Source organism: Poromitra crassiceps (assembly GCF_964638095.1).
Source record: "Poromitra crassiceps genome assembly, chromosome: 12".
Taxonomy (NCBI): Eukaryota; Metazoa; Chordata; class Actinopteri; order Beryciformes; family Melamphaidae; genus Poromitra; species Poromitra crassiceps.
The window spans coordinates 125,281-143,118 of record NC_139632.1 but is presented as its reverse complement, the minus strand read 5'-3'; the positions used below and the strand labels follow the sequence as shown (position 1 = coordinate 143,118).

Below are 17,838 nucleotides of genomic sequence, written 5' to 3'. Positions count from 1 at the left end.
ACCCTGGACACAGAGCCTCTTTAGAAACAACTTCACATTTAAAGGGAAAATACCTGTTGTTTTATAGGGCTAATCTAGACCCAGGCTTTGAGCTAGGCTGTTACTATTCCATCAATGCCATTCCATCAATGCCCTAAAGTGACATGGCACCCACTTTAGGGCAGGTGACTTCATAAATCAAGTGACATGGCACCCACTTTAGGGCAGGTGACTTCATAAATCAAGTGACATGGCACCCACTTTAGGGCAGGTGACTTCATAAATCAAGTGACATGGCACCCACTTTAGGGCAGGTGACTTCATAAATCAAGTGACATGGCACCCACTTTAGGGCATGTGACTTCATAAATCAAGTGGCATGGCACCCACTTTAGGGCAGGTGACTTCATAAATCAAGTTACATGGCACCCACTTTAGGGCAGGTGACTTCATAAATCAAGTTACATGGCACCCACTTTAGGGCATGTGACTTCATAAATCAAGTTACATGGCACCCACTTTAGGGCAGGTGACTTCCGTCTGTTGGATCATGATGAGGGCGGAGGCGATGAGGGCACCCTGCCTCACGTAGTTCACTGGGTCGTTGGTCATGGGCTCCAGCAGGTTGATGGCTTCCTGTGGATGTGAAGAGAGGGTATTAACCCTAACATACATGTTTTTCACAGGAGTATTACATTACATACATTACGTCATTTGGCAGACGCTTTTATCCAAAGCGACTTACAATAACACATTTTGTCAGCAATAGAGCAATGCAACACAGTCTATGACAGCTACAACTTCTGAAGGAACAGTGGTACAAGTTTAGTTTAGGTTAGGAGTTGTTTTTTTAAGAGAGAAAGAAGTTAGTTCAAGAAGGGCCCAGGTGGAGCCTGAAAAGGTGTGTCTTTAGTCTTTTCCGAAAGATCGGCAGTGATTCGGCCGTCCTGACCGAAGGTGTAAGCTTGCTCCACCATTGAGGTGCCAGGGACGAGAAGAGTCACGATCGGGATGAGCGACTTTTGACCCCCCGAAGTAAAGGAGGGGCGAGGAGACCTGCACTGGTGGAGGAGCGAAGGGAACGGTGAGAGATTTGGAACCTGACCATAGATTGTAAGTACAGAGGAGCTGTCTGGTGTACTGCCCTGTAGGCCAGTACCAGTGTCTTGAATTTGATGCGAGCCGAGATGGGAAGCCAGTGGAGGTCCCGGAAGAGGGGAGTGACATGAGATAATTTGGGTTGGTTGAATACCAGACGGGCTGCAGCGTTCTGAATGAGCTGAACCGGTCGGATGTCAGCGGCAGGCCAGGAGCACGTTGCAGTAGTCCAGGCGGGAGATGAAGTGACTGGACCAGGAGTTGAGTCGCTTCCCTCGTGAGAAAGGGACGGATTTTGCGAAGTTGTAGAGGGAGAACCTACAGGAGTGTGCTGTCGCAGCTATGTTGGCCGAGCAAGACAGCTGGTTGTCAAGGATCACCCCAAGGTTCTTAGCTGTTTGGGAGGGAAGCAGAGTAGTATTAACCCCAACACACACGTTTTTGACAGTGGGGGAAACCAGAGCACCCGGTGGAAAACCACACAAACACGGGGAGAACATGCAAACTCCATAGAGAAAGGCCTTTTCTGACGACCTCAACTGGGCTGCAGGCACTGAAGACATGGGGATGGGGACACACCCTCAGTGCCCACACAACCTCCCAGGCGGGAATCGAACCCAGGACCTTCTTGCTGTGAGGCGACAGTGCTAACCACTGAGCTGCTATGCTGTCCTCTAAGCAGCAGGTCCTTGAAGCTGAAGAGGATAAACAGAGTGCTCTCAGAGGACGCTCACAGTACTCTCTCCAGTGTTTACATGAGAACTCTCCTGAAGACCACGCGGGGGGTATGGGGATGGGAGGAAGGTAGGGGGTGGGGCTGGGCGATATGGCCTCTAAAGAATATCGCGAAGACACTGTGACGTTGACTTTTATGTGTGTGTGTGTGTGTGGGGGGGGGGGGGGGTCACACTAGCCACTTGGCACAGAGATTTAGATTCCAAGCAAGACTGGGCAGAGTTGTGCGACAGGACTAAATGTCAGTTGTGAGGGTAAAACATGAGGCCCTGCAATGACTTCAGATCTTTATCGGAGGTGCTTAACCAGAAAGCATGTTGGCTTGACAGAGCAGGTCTAAAAGCCCCGGTGGACGATAAACAGACAAGAATTTATCAAAGATCAAATAAAGGTAATTTTATTAACAGGTGACCAGTTTGGAAAAAAGGTTTGTCAGAGAGGAAAGGGGTGAGCGATAAACCGTCTCGTGACTGTTGTCACAACAAGAGGGTCTACAGAGAGAGAGGCATCTTCTCTGCTCTGCTGTGGGGAATGATCTTCCAAGACCAAGCAGTCTTCAGTCTCCTCCCTGTGAATGAAGAGGCGAGTGTGGACCGCCTCCCTCCTCTCCCCCCCTCACACCACCACGGTTCCTCCGCTCTCTCTTGTTCTGGGCTGCTGTGTGGTAACGAGCGTAACCCACACCGGCAGGCTCACAGAGGGAGGCGAGCAAAGAGAAACAAACATGGCCGATGACACTGGAGGTAAAATAAACCGTGTTTCGCCGGTGCTCTCGGCTCAGCCAACAGCGACGTACCGGGATGATGCGTCTGAGCGTTAAAGCCAACACCGGCCGACCACATCCTGTTCCTGATTGGCTGTCGGGGAGTTTAATTGGGGGTATTTACTGTCAGGCCCAATCAGGCGGGCAGGTTCAAGCCGACCGTGGGCGATTTGGATCCTCTTGCTGTACGCTTCAGTCTGAGTGGAGTTTTACAGTCGTTTTTATTCATGAGTTAGAAACGGCTGGCCAGAACATTCTATAAACAAATGGAACTGGGTAGAACACAGCACGCCACATTTTCCATTTTAATACAGATTTATAAAACCGTATCAAATCACAGTATTTTGATACGTAGAAATTTAACAGGTTCACATGAGGCTGCTTCTTGTATAACATTAGACATAACATATTGAACATATTTTCCATCCAATTGAGCTCACAATTGTGAGCTGTACTTAAGATTTACATGATGGCACAAAATCAGCACACACGAGGCGTGTCAAAACACCTTCCTCTGTCGGGTTTTTTTTTTTTTTTTTTTCTCCGTGCAACGGAACAGAACAGAACAGAACAGAGCCACGAGTCCAATCAAAATATTCAAAGCCACAGGTGTATAAATGATGGGAGGGGAATGCGCTCCCCTCTGTAATAGGTGACCCACTTCTCTTGCCACAACCTTATTAATGACTTTCCCTGAAGGGTCTAATGTGCTGGGGGTCTGAAGGGTCTAATGTGCTGGAGGTCTGAAGGTCTATATGTGCTGGAGGTCTGAAGGGTCTATATGTGCTGGAGGTCTGAAGGGTCTATATGTGCTGGAGGTCTGAAGGGTCTATATGTGCTGGAGGTCTGAAGGGTCTAATGTGCTGGAGGTCTGAAGGTCTATATGTGCTGGAGGTCTGAAGGGTCTATATGTGCTGGAGGTCTGAAGGGTCTATATGTGCTGGAGGTCTGAAGGGTCTATATGTGCTGGAGGTCTGAAGGGTCTATATGTGCTGGAGGTCTGAAGGGTCTATATGTGCTGGAGGTCTGAATGGTCTAATGTGCTGGAGGTCTGGGTGTGGAAAAAGCGAGTTGTGAAGCTTTGGAGCTGATCACCTTCCCAGGCTGGCTTGGCCCGATGGAGTCGGAGACATTCTCTCTCTCAGGGTGTAATGAGCCATGACTGTGCTTGGACTGTGCCACCTGAGAGTGATCAAACCCACATCGTTACACAACTCAGGAACTGGCAGCAGCCGCGACTTCTGTCCTTGGGACTTCAATGAGCCCAGCTTCCATGACAGGGTACAAGCTTGGTGACTGTGTGCCAAATTGGACCGTTTAACCGGCAAATCTCACGAGTTTCCCACAATTAATTCAGTTTGTCTGCGCTGAACCTCCATGCAGTTAAAGCAAATGGAATTAAGTTCGGAGTAAAATAGCAGCTGGGTGTCCGGGTAGTGCAGCGGTAGATTCCCTGGCCACCAACACGAAGGTCACAGGTTCGAACCCCCAGCTTGGCCGGGCGTCCATACAGGCACAATTGGCCGTGTCGACGGGTGGGAAACTGGGTTAAGGGTATGTGTCCTGGATGTCGCACTAGCACCTCCTCTGGTCGGTCGGAGCGCCTGCTGGGGGAATAGCGTAATCCTCCAACGTGCTACGTCCTGCCGGTGAAACTCCTTGCCCGTCAGGTGAAAAGAAGCGGCTGGCGACTGCACATGTATCGGAGGAAGTGCTAAGTCTACAACTCTCCACAGATTGGCAGAGGGGGTGGAGCAATGGACCGGCCACCCTAAGCAGGGAATTGGCCAAAGTACAATTGGGGTCAAGATGAGACAAGTGGCATGGCAGCCTAACCGCTGTGCCATCATGTGGGACAGTTACAGCAGGATGTGTTTCACAAAACAAGCTTCACCAAAGAGCATTTGTCCTGGTGGCATCATTAGCTGTGACAACAGAACACAACAAGGGTTGCCCAGCAACCTCTGTGAAGCCTGAATCAGGTGAATGTGTCCTTGGGTCACCTCAGATCATCTTTACAGAAGAGTTATCAGCTGGCCGTATGAAAGAAGAACCCTGCGTGCAGCATGCGTCATCTCTGCATCACTGACGCACGTTACAACCAAGAGATGAGCAAGAAAGCACAGAGGATACACGAGGACACTAGGACAGCAGGGACAGTCCTGCGTTTGTGGTTGGAACTAGAGATACTGCATCACAGACATACTGTATATGCCTCTGCCAACAAGTGAACAGCAGTCTACTTGCATGTCTGTGCAGACTCATACAAGCCAGGGTTCACATCTAACTTTTCTACTCAACTGGTGGCACTGGGGCGACCAACTTCTTCAGTTGGTCATCGCACAGCACATGATTTGGCCGAACCGTTTACAAGAATACCGGTGTATTCTTGTATTGTCTTATATTGTCAATATATAGGCTAATAAAGGATCCCATTACCTGGATGGCTGGAGAATTATTTAATGTACTAAATTTGAAATGCCCCATTTGTCAAACAAACAACTAACCTGTATCCATAGTAATAACCAAGTACTTTGTGTCAAAGATAAAACTGTTGATTTTTCGGTACTCACAAATCAGGAACCGGTAGCAATTTAGCACTGGTTCTCGATACCCATCCCCTAGTCTTATGTGGACCAAATCACATGAAATCATCTAATTTAAGTTCAAATATTACTTCAAATGTTTCATTTCAGGAATGTTCTCATTTCATAAGCAAAGGTTGCTTGTTATCATCAATGTAGACAGCAGAAGTGTGTATCAAGATATCACAACATCATGGTGGTATCCTATGAATCCACTGAAAGACGATATATGATCATATTGAAATGTAGCCGGTGGGGACTTGAGAGATGACTGCTTCCTGCTTATGGTTGATGAGTATACTTTTTAATTCTGTACACTCCTGAGTGAACAATGGTTTAAATTGCTGCTCTCATTTGGCTCAATTGGCTACTAAATGCACTTTTATCCAGCACTCTTTAATGTAATTCTTTACTTTCTAATGCAATTTTTACTTGTGTAATTGTTATATTCAGTTTTTACCGTTGTTGACCATACGTGCTATTATGTTGCTGTCTCTTTTTTAACCCTGTCCACTTGCTGCTGTAGCACTGTAATTTCCCCTTGTGGGACAAATAAAGGATTATCTTATCTTATCCCATTGATACCTGATGCAGCATTTGCGTGTACAGTATATCCCTCATTTGTGTGCGTATCCCTTTAAGACCGCGAACCGTTAAAGGGATACACACACAAATGCTGCATCAGGTATCAATGGGTTAAAGGAAGCAGGGGGGAGGGAGGTGGAGGCTTCACCTTGTTGCCCGTCCCGGCACAGCAGATGCCCAGAGCCATGGCAGCTCCACAGCGTACATGAGGGTTGTAGCTCTCTGACAGCAGGGACACCACACTGGGACACTGCTCGGGGGTCCTGAACACAGACACAGAGAGAGAGAAAGAACGTGGGGAGAGACAAGAGGAGAGTGATTAGCACTGGAAGAAGTCATGGTGAAACACCCGAGGACCAGCGCACATGGGCCTATCAGCTACAACAATCCATCACGCAATCATGATGAAGAATTCAATAAGACAAATGTGTCAGTCATCGATACCTTTGATCATGACAGAAATGTGTTCTTCTCTTATGATGTATTACAGAAATCTGACAGAATCAACGTAACCCACTGATCTTGGCATCAAGATGAATTTTTAATAAATCATAACTTTGCCTTGGATTTGGTCACAAGTACATAATATTAATTAACTCATTGAGTGCCAGCCACTTTTGGAGAACGGACGCTCCCAGTGCCAGAGTTTCAGAGCGTTTTCAGTGATTTCTCGAGGCCCACAGAATATTGTGTGATATTACTATGTAAACACTGAACACGCACAAAGAACGATGAGACTCTATTCTATCATCTGCAAAAAAAAGTTTATTGATCCCATTTTCCGTTCTTTAGTTATGAGCCGGAGAAGATAGCTTGATTCATCCAAAAATAGCAATTTTTTTCTAGAAGCTGAGATAATTGGCCTTTTGTGAAATTAATCATTTCAAGCACATCACTGACTCTGAAGCTAATCTTTTCTAATGTAGTCACACCTCAAAAATAATTTCCTTCAATAAAACAGTTTAGGCCAGGGAATTTTGTTTGGCAGAATAATATTTTTAGCTACAACCAGCAGCGCTGGCCCCTGCGTGCGCTGCTGGTTGCAGCTTCTTGCTGGTTTTGATTTGCTGCTGGTGGGTATCGGATATTCTGGCTTGCGTTTGTCAATCCTGTCCTGCTGCCTGGGTCTGTCTGGGTGTTGTGTGTGTGCTGCTCTGCGTGCCCCCTCCCCCCCCCCCCGCCCCGCCCCGCCTCGCCTCGCCTCAACTGCACACTCCTCCTCCTGTCTGTGGTGGCTCTCTGCTGAGTTTGCTGTGCGCACAGTGAAGGGTGCGGAACAGCCAGGCTTTTTTACAGCGTTCCGCGTGTGTTTGTCACCGGCAACGATGCTTCCAGTTGAGAATAATAACTCCACGGTGTGGATGTGCAGATGTGCTGTCGCAACCGACACAGAGCGGCTCAATTGTGGGAGCAGATTGGCTGCTGCAGGCACAGCTGCAGTAACGTGCTTCAGCATATCGATGCATACGGATGCGATGCGATTTCCGTTTCCATAACGACTTCTTCTTTGTTTTTTCCTTGCCTTTCTGTTATGTGGAGAGCACTGTCGCCACCTAAGGGTTCTGTAAAATAGGTTATAGACATCCAATAGCTACAATAGTTGTACCAGAGATGTATCAGGGATTGATCCACGTCCCACCGTCAAAAAACGCAATTGACGACAACCGTCGTCATTGGCACTCTACGTCAGTATTTGAATTGACGACAGCTGTCGTCATTGGCATTCAATGAGTTAAGGGCCCTTGTCCCCACCGCCACAATACAACTGAAAGCTCCACATACATTAAGTGATGGATGATCTGATTTGCTCCCAATAACGTAAAGTGCTTTTTAAGGCCTAGAGAGCAAAGTGCCACCTTGAGTACAAGCCAGTAAGCATCATCATTCTAGTTCTCTTGGCCTGACGATGAAGGGGGATGCCTGTCTGGGCTCAGATTCTCAGTAGAGTTGGTTGGTTCAAATGGAAAGGAGTTCTTTATAGGTCTGTATAGTTCTTTATTGCATTATGGCATTTCTGTGAAGGGTGCAAGAGTGAGAGACAGGGAGAGAGTGAGAGACAGGGAGAGTGAGAGACAGGGAGAGAGTGAGAGACAGGGAGAGAGTGAGAGACAGGGAGAGTGAGAGACAGGGAGAGAGTGAGAGACAGGGAGAGAGTGAGAGACAGGGAGAGTGAGAGACAGGGAGAGAGTGAGAGACAGGGAGAGTGAGAGACAGGGAGAGAGTGAGAGACAGGGAGAGAGTGAGAGACAGGGAGAGTGAGAGACAGGGAGAGAGTGAGAGACAGGGAGAGAGTGAGAGACAGGGAGAGAGTGAGAGACAGGGAGAGAGTGAGAGACAGGGAGAGAGGGAGAGAGTGAGAGACCCCAAGAAAGAGCGGTACTGGATGTGGCCATGCCAATAACGCCTCATTGAATAGAGAGAGAGAGAGAGAGAGAGAGAGAGAGAGATAGAGAGACAGAGAGAGAGAGAGAGAGAGAGAGAGAGAGAGAGAGAGAGAGAGAGAGAGCATGGGTATGAAATAAGGGGCTGTGAGTGTTGGCTCTGACATCTCTCCATGGCTTGTTGCATGCTGGGGTGCTGCTGAGGAAGAGGGAGAAGAGGAGACGACCCTGAGCCAAAGCATTTTGCTAGATTGAAATCTTTGGCCCGAGATATAATTACAAAGCGCAGTTGTGTGATTTATTTTAATCTCTGGTATAAATAGTTATTTCTCTGCTGACTGAAGTGAACATTGAGCCAAGACAATTACAATGTCTACGGTTACGGTAGGGGAGGTCTGCCCAAAAAAAGACGTGAAAAAAAAAAAAAAAAAAAGAAATAAAACTGTCAACATGTGTGGATTATAACAGTGAAGAAATCTGCACATGAAAGGGACATGGAAACATTAGGGCTGAAAGATATTTACAAGAAAATGGTATTGCAATTACTGCAATACATATCACATTTTTCTTGTCATACATTTTTATTAGAACTTCAAAATTGAGTAAAGTGATTTGAAAGGTGAATTTTCGCTAATATTGTTACTTGATTCATGGATCAAAAACCTTGTTCAGAAATCCATTTTTGGACGCCCCCTCTCTCCTAAGCAATTAATTGCAGCCTCTGCGATTTGGAAGTCCTTATTACAATTTCTTTCCTTTAGCTTAATTGTTCAGCTCTAGTAGCTATGAATGTAACTAGAAACACACACTCATTGCTTCACGTGCTCATTTCTAGCACGCTCCGCGTGAGTCGAGCGATTGTGCGCTGTGCGGAACCCCTCCTTATTATAGTAGTAGTGACATGTCTTAATGTCTCTTTGCATGTTCAGATGATGGAGTTCATAGTGATTTCATAGTGATTTCATAGTGCTCCACTGCTCCGTGAGAAGTTCAAAGCTTGGGATATTTGTTTATAACCTAACCCTGCTTTAGACTTCTCCACAACCTTATCCCTGATGTGTCTGGTGAGTTTGATCAGTAATGTTCTCTAACAAACCTCTGAGGCCTTCACAGAACAGGTGTATTTATACGGAGATTTAATTGCACACAGGAAGACTCTATTGACTATTTATGTGACTTCTTAAGGCAAATGGTTGCACTGGATTTTAATTATGGGTTTCACAGTAACGGGGGGTGAATACATATGCACTTGACACTTTTAAGATTTTTATTCGTGAATAATTTTGAAAACCATGAAATCCCCCCCCCCCCCCATCCCTCCACACTTAAAAATTATGCACCATTTTGTGTTTGTCTATCACATAAACCCCCCCAATAAAATACATCTAAATTTGTGGTTGTAACGTGAAAAGATTTGGAAAAGTTCAAGGGGGGTGAATACTTATTCAAGGCACTGTATATACAACCATATTTTCATTGACTGGATCAAAGTACTGCCAAACTGCGCTGGTTTTATGAGAATATATATATTTTTTTTTATGCCATCTCCCTTCCGCTCCTTTGACTACTAACGTTACAGCCACTCCTTCCTGCCTGCCTGGTTTGTTTACATCCGGGCATTAGAGGAGGGGCTACCGTGGTGGCTGCTAAAGAAGCAACAGCTCCCGCCCACATTATTTCTTCTTATTATTATTTAATTATTCGTTTAAACGACTAGTATTTAGTCGTTTATTTGATTTGATTTATTTGACTATTTATTTGACTAGTGAGGGAGTGGGCGTTGGCCCGGGCAGCGTGATTATGGCCGTTCCTCCGTCCCTTCCTACCACCAAACAGACTGAATGTTAACAGACTGCATGATAACAGACTGCATGTTAACAGACTGCATGATAACACACTGCATAACAGACTGCATGATAACAGACTGCATGTTAACAGACTGCATGTTAACAGACTGCATGATAACAGACTGCATGTTAACAGACTGCATGATAACAGACTGCATGATAACAGACTGCATGATAACAGACTGCATGATAACAGACTGCATGATAACAGACTGCATGACAACAGACTGCATGTTAACAGACTGCATGATAACAGACTGCATGTTAACAGACTGCATGATAACAGACTGCATGATAACAGACTGCATGATAACAGACTGCATGATAACAGACTGCATGATAACAGACTGCATGACAACAGACTGCATGTTAACAGACTGCATGATAACAGACTGCATGATAACAGACTGCATGTTAACAGACTGCATGATAACAGACTGCATGATAACAGACTGCATGACAACAGACTGCATGTTAACAGACTGCATGATAACAGACTGCATGTTAACAGACTACATAACAGACTGCATGATAACAGACTGCATGTTAACAGACTACATAACAGACTGCATGTTAACAGACTGCATGTTAACAGACTGCATGTTAACAGACTGCATGATAACAGACTGCATGATAACAGACTGCATGTTAACAGACTGCATGATAACAGATTGCATGATAACAGACTGCATGATAACAGACTGCATGATAACAGACTGCATGATAACAGACTGCATGTTAACAGACTGCATGTTAACAGACTGCATGATAACAGACTGCATGATAACAGACTGCATGTTAACAGACTGCATGATAACAGACTGCATGATAACAGACTGCATGACAACAGACTGCATGTTAACAGACTGCATGATAACAGACTGCATGTTAACACCTTAAGTGCCATAGCCGAAATAATTCGTCTTACATAATCCAACGCTTAAGTGCCAGAGCCGAGTTTACTCGTCTTACATAAACATTTTTTTTTTTTTGACGCTGGGACATCAATCAACAACTTTTACATCTTCGAGATCACTATTGGAGCAAGATAATGTGTATAATCTATTTTACCGACCCACTAAGTGTTGACAGTGCTCCCCCAGACGACCGAAATCAAAGAAAAAACTGCCGCGGGACCAAGCCGTTCAAGGAAATGCCGTGGCGATTTTACAGTAATCCACTTGTCTTGCCTGAGAGCGGCCGCGCACCGGCAGCAGCACACAGAGAGCGGAGAGCGATTTGCAAAATAGATCATAGGTGAAACACACTTTGAAACACCTCAGAAAGGCCATAATCAACATCTGCCCATCGCCCACGCATTCCCCGGCCCATCTTGACTCGCACAAGGAGCGTCCGCACGCAGGCAAGCAGGCAGGCAGGCACACAGGCAGGCAGCAGCAAAAGCGCTTCTGACACGCCCGCTGTACAGCCAGGAGGAAGGAGGAGAAGACACACGGAGGGAGGAGTTTGAATGAGAGGGGTGTTTCCTGTTGTTATGGAGGAAATTACTGTTCAAAACTATTGTTTAGAATGTCTGACGGTCTTACTGATGCCAAAAATGAATGGTTAAAGTGACTGTTTCACAAAAAGCCATTTATCTCTGAATAAATTTCCAGACGCTGAAACCATGCTGTACTCAACGGCTAATATCTACATAACTACTAACTCTGCAAACTAACTCTTTTAGACAGAGAAAGCACACATTCTATTAGTTATTTTTAGATGATTGGTGTTCATGAATTCTTAACAGAAAAGAATCCTCGGCTGTTGCTAAAATGAGCCAGAATCGTCAAAAACACCCCTGGCACAACTTACCTACAGGAATGAAAACATGGCTGGCATTCAATGTGTTAACAGACTGCATGTTAACAGACTGCATGATAACAGACTGCATGATAACAGACTGCATGATAACAGACTGCATGTTAACAGACTGCATGATAACAGACTGCATGATAACAGACTGCATGACAACAGACTGCATGTTAACAGACTGCATGATAACAGACTGCATGTTAACAGACTACATAACAGACTGCATGATAACAGACTGCATGATAACAGACTGCATGATAACAGACTGCATGATAACAGACTGCATGTTAACAGACTGCATGATAACAGATTGCATGATAACACACTGCATAACAGACTGCATGTTAACAGACTGCATGATTACAGACTGCATGATAACAGACTGCATGACAACAGACTGCATGATAACAGACTGCATGTTAACAGACTGCATGTTAACAGACTGCATGATTACAGACTGCATGATAACACACTGCATAACAGACTGCATGATTACAGACTGCATGATAACAGACTGCATGTTAACAGACTGCATGTTAACAGACTGCATGATAACAGACTGCATGATAACAGACTGCATGTTAACAGACTGCATGTTAACAGACTGCATGTTAACAGACTGCATGATAACAGACTGCATGTTAACAGACTGCATGATAACAGACTGCATGTTAACAGACTGCATGATAACAGACTGCATGTTAACAGACAGCATGATAACAGACTGCATGATAACAGACTGCATGTTAACAGACTGCATGTTAACAGACTGCATGTTAACAGACTGCATGTTAACAGACTGCATGATAACAGACTGCATGTTACCAGACTGCATGATAACAGACTGCATGACAACAGACTGCATGTTAACAGACTGCATGATAACAGACTGCATGATAACAGACTGCATGTTAACAGACTGCATGTTAACAGACTGCATGATAACAGACTGCATGTTAACAGACTGCATGATAACAGACTGCATGTTACCAGACTGCATGATAACAGACTGCATGACAACAGACTGCATGTTAACAGACTGCATGATAACAGACTGCATGTTAACAGACTGCATGATAACAGACTACATAACAGACTGCATGACAACAGACTGCATGATAACAGACTGCATGATAACAGACTGCATGTTAACAGACTGCATGATAACAGACTGCATGTTACCAGACTGCATGTTAACAGACTGCATGATAACAGACTGCATGATAACAGACTGCATGATAACAGACTGCATGATAACAGACTACATGATAACAGACTGCATGACAACAGACTGCATGATAACAGACTGCATGATAACAGACTGCATGTTAACAGACTGCATGATAACAGACTGCATGATAACAGACTGCATGATAACAGACTGCATGATAACAGACTGCATGATGACAGACTGCATGATAACATACTGCATGATAACAGACTGCATGTTACCAGACTGCATGATGAAGCTGCCCTCCAGCTACAAAAGCAGAATGATATGTCCAAGTGCTGCCAAGGTGAGGAGGACTGTATCCAATTATTAGGCACTCGAGCACTGAACAGTTTCAAGTGAACTTAATGGGTCTGAATGAGACGGTCCTGAAGTGCAACCAAAAAAGCAAAATAATCAAAGCTGTGTTGTTGCTTGCACTTCAGTCAGGATCAGGATCAGACACACACACACACACACACACACACACACACACACACACACGTCTGGCCTGGGTGACTCAGGCTAATGTAGAAGCCAGTCATGTTAAGTTCAGGTCACGTGATGAAGAAGCCATGGACCCTGGCAGCGCCATCTTCATTTGAGGTGAAGCAAAACGGTCCTGACAAGTTGAGGCTGGAAAGCCAGATCAGTGTGACAAGACATGAGGGAAATGTGAAAAAGACTCCATTACCGCAATATGCAGCATTACAATTGTTGGACACGTATAACTGCATACAGCAGTGATTCCCAAACTGTGGGCCGTGGAGGTACTGCAGGTGGCCCCACTGGCCCACGAGTGGTCTGCAAACACTCGCAATTTTCGCGGGGAATCAAATGGCTGCACCAGGGTCAAAGCTACATTGGAGATCCTGTTATGAGAAGAAAGTAGAAGACATAAGGCATCCGTGGTACCAAGCATAATGTGCTAGCTTGTTGGGAAGGGGGCTAAATAATGCTTCAAACATAGGTAGAATTTGGGTGAGGGAAAACTATTTCAAAGGGGTCCCTTGACCTCAGCTCAATTGATCTGAATGTACCCACCAGTCTCCCCTTTACAGATAAGGTAGCATTTTTCACAGCCTAAATAGCATTAATAACTTGTGGATTGATTTCTTCTGTTGCTGCTCATCACATTTTGTCTCAACTAATGTGTTGCAATGCATGCAAATACTTCTGATGAATAAGGCAGGGAGAAAATGTTGGCAATCTGCTTTTGGGCATTTTGCCGAAATGCTTTTTGTACGTGGATGATTATTAATTTCCCTCATGCCCAAGTTCACATGCTGTTAATGAAATAAAAATATATATAATCTAAAAAACATATAGGGAAATAGATGATCTTAGTCTGATGTGTTGATCAGAGTTGTGATTAAAAGCGTTGGGTGGGCCCCGGAAGATTTTCACATTTCAAACATTCTGAAGTTTGGGAAGCCCTGGCTGGCATACAGCATTGTGTTGATTTGAAAGCACAGGAAGAGAAGGAGAACAGAGCAGGCATGATGGGGTGAGGTAGGGCAGTGTATCTGCTGCCTTGTGAAAAGCAGTGTTGATAAGACCAGCAATGCCTGACTGATGAGCAGATTGTTGAGACAGATTACTTAGCAGCTTCACATTTTCCAGAAAGGTTTGGCCTGCCTGAAATGGTTACTGGGAGTGAATCAGTCGTGTTGTAATCGCAAGTCGTCCCAAAAAACATAAAATAACAGCAGATAAACCAACCCACCGGTCCAGAAAGCAGATCCAGTCAGCAGCACAAATCTCTCTTCAAGGTTCGCTTTGCCACAAACTCAGAAAAACGTCACACTGAGGCCAACTCTCCCAGAAACAAGAGGCCTCACTGCTTTGCTCCTTATATAAAGAACAAGCTCATTGATCTGATGGAGCAAAGAGTTCAGGGGGAGAAACCATCTCGCTGCACAGCAACTCTTTGTCATTGTTAACTTGGCTGCACAAAGGAGGCAGAGATATATGTATGAAGAGGAAGGCTAATTATTGCCAGTGCAAATACATCAAGACCGTTACGCAAATCAGCTTTTCCAAATAGAAACCGTTAGTTTCACACAGCACAGCCTTGCTTTCAGGCCAGTAGATAAGAGTGTTGCAGAGCATTGGCAGAACTCCTCTTGCTCCCAGGCTTCAGCGGTGGTGTTAGATATATTTTTTTTGTCCATCAAGCAATCATCAAATAATCAATACTTTTATCATTATTATTGTGAGGTCTCTAGACCATAGTTCAAGCAGAAGGCCATTCGTGCATAATCTAATCCGATCACCCCTGACGTCAATCAAGTTCTAGTATGACGTGGTCAGTCAAATCTTAGTATGACGTCCGTAATGACGTCAGATATGACGTCAGTTAATTAAAAAACGATAAACGATTTCAGACGGCAGCCCGTCTTTATTGTCACACGAACACACTACAACACATGCATGCGGCCACTACACACACTCATGCTGACGGTGGCCGGTGAAATATGTCCTCTGCATTTGACCCATCCAGGGTTGTCCTTTTCCTCCAGGGGGCAGGCCAGGAGCAGTGGTCGCTATTTCTTTCCAGCGCCCGGGGACCTTCATTGGACCATCATTGGACCAACTTCAGATGTTGTCGTCACTGGTCGGATGACGATCTTCTGCATGTTTTTAGTGGGGGGTTATGTACGGAGGAACCCCCTGGGGGGTACGGGGAGAACATGCAAACTCCACACAGAAAGGCCCTTTCGACGAGATAGCCCACCTGGGCAGTAGGCACTGAAGATATGGGGGGGTCACAACTCCAGCGCCCACAGCGTCCCCGGTGGGAATCGAACCCAGGACCTTCGAGCTGTGAGGCGACAGCGCTTACCACTGCACCACCGTACCCCCGTAATTCTCATATATATAGCAAGGGTTCTACGTCACCTCTCTCTCTCTGGCCGATCATAACAGCAGCAGCTTCACAGCAGTCCATCTCCCTTGAGCCCTCCTCCGGAGCGTTGTTTTGCCCCACCCACCTCCCCAGTCCGCCACCAATGAGTCGTGACTCCTGATCCCCCACGGGGGGGGGATCTCCTAGCCTAAGCAGATGCCCTCCTCTTGCCTCAAGAGCAGCGCCACTGGCTAATGGAGTCATGCGCCAAAGTATTTGCCATGCATGCCGATTGCTAAATAAAGTTTGTTAAATCTTACCGACTGGCCTCTCATGATTGAAATAAAATAAAATAAAAAGGAGTTGGCCATCTATTATTTATTTTCATATCATCCTCTGAATCATCATTCAGAATATAATTTGAAAGAGATGTAACACTCTTGTTTAGGGATGGTGCCGATCCGATCCAATATCGGTATCGGGTGCCGATATTGGCACTAATTCACAGATCGGAAATGGGGGGGGGGGGGGGGGGTATTGTTGCAATTCCAGCACTGGCCATAATTTGCCCATGTACTGTATAACAGTATCCTTCTTTGCCTTGTATATTTTCTTAATTATGTCTGCTTTTTGCAAGGTATATTTAAAAAGAAAATCTTTAATTGGCCAAATCTTTGCCTATACTGTATATTCAAGAAAAATATTGGTATCGGCATAATATCGGTATCGGCAGAGATCCAAATTCAGGTATCGGAATCGGATTGGAAGTGAACAAATGTGGATTGGTGCATCCCTACTCTTGTTTCTAATATTCTCTTTCTTGCCTAACCCCACTCCCCCTCTGCCACACCCCGCTGTGCCTCGCCCCAACCACGCCCCAACCATGCGTAGCGTGTGCGTCCAAACATAACGCACACGGGTAGCGTGTGCGTCCAAACATGACGCACATGGGTAGCGTGTCCGACGCACACAAGCACGTGACAAAACCTCATCACAGCGGGAGTGAGAACGTGTTGTTCAGATACATACAGATTTTGTTTATTAGGGAATAAATTGTTAATTTTGTTATGCTATGTTAAACTATTAATCATTATTTAAATATGCAAAATGAGAATTTAAAAGAAGGTCAATATGATATGATTAAAACATGATCATTCCTGCACAGTGCTCCATTGCAATTATTTCTGAACTGATATCAGCGTTTGATGCTCTATAAGGGAAACCCTTGAATAGAAAGAATAGTGACAGTGGCACAGGCCATGGGAAGCTCAGCTCAGCTCACTGTTGCCAGGTTACCAAAAGCCATCTAAAGGTGACAGTTATTATCCAACATAAAAGAAACACACAGACGCACCAACAGAGCCTGAGAAATGAAGCAAACGCCTGCAACAGTCTTTTGAAATGTGATCTTAAGCGTTTCCATAAAAAAATAAAGCAATAACAGAGACATCGGGGAGGTGATGTACAAGAAAGCATAATACATTGTAGATTCAAGAACTGAACTTCCCATTTGGAAAACAAAAAAAGGATTTTGATCTCTTCCACAAGGCTCTTGAGCAGGAACACTGAACTGAAGCCTTAAAGCTGTAGTGACGTGCTGCCTCTGACCCCAGGGAAACGCATCTACTTGCTACAATCACAAAGAGAAAGTACACATTTCTTACAGAAACACTTTGTCGTTCACATGTGCTAAATAATAACATGTCCTCAAACATCTCAACAAGGCACCAAGCTGAAACACATGGCTTTGTTTGGTAAATGTCTGGCTGTATCATTCGTCGCATGTATCGTGGCTAGACAGTGATGATGTCAACAAAGCTGCTACTGGGGATTGGTTCTATCCAGCCCCTCTGTGTGCGGGTCCAAAGCAATGCCCTGGGAAGCAACAGGCACACAGAGAGCTAAGTGGAAGAAGCAGGACTAACAGCAAAGCTAAACAGATTATACATGCATTTTGCCACCTGAAAATGTGAGTGTTACTGACGTACAGTA

The 17,838-nt window shown here is 45.2% G+C and overlaps 1 protein-coding gene across 1 annotated transcript in view; it reads right to left on the bottom strand.

Moving 5' to 3' along the window:
* The window catches only part of psmd1 (proteasome 26S subunit, non-ATPase 1), a 96,270-nt gene that overhangs the window by 35,490 nt on the left and 42,942 nt on the right, over nucleotides 1-17,838 (bottom strand). The window contains exons 17-18 of the mRNA XM_083648151.1: nucleotides 5,894-6,008; nucleotides 499-615 (exon numbers count right to left, since the gene is read on the bottom strand). Coding sequence (XP_083504277.1) covers nucleotides 499-615; nucleotides 5,894-6,008 — 232 coding nt within the window. The remainder of the gene's footprint in view (nucleotides 1-498; nucleotides 616-5,893; nucleotides 6,009-17,838) is intronic.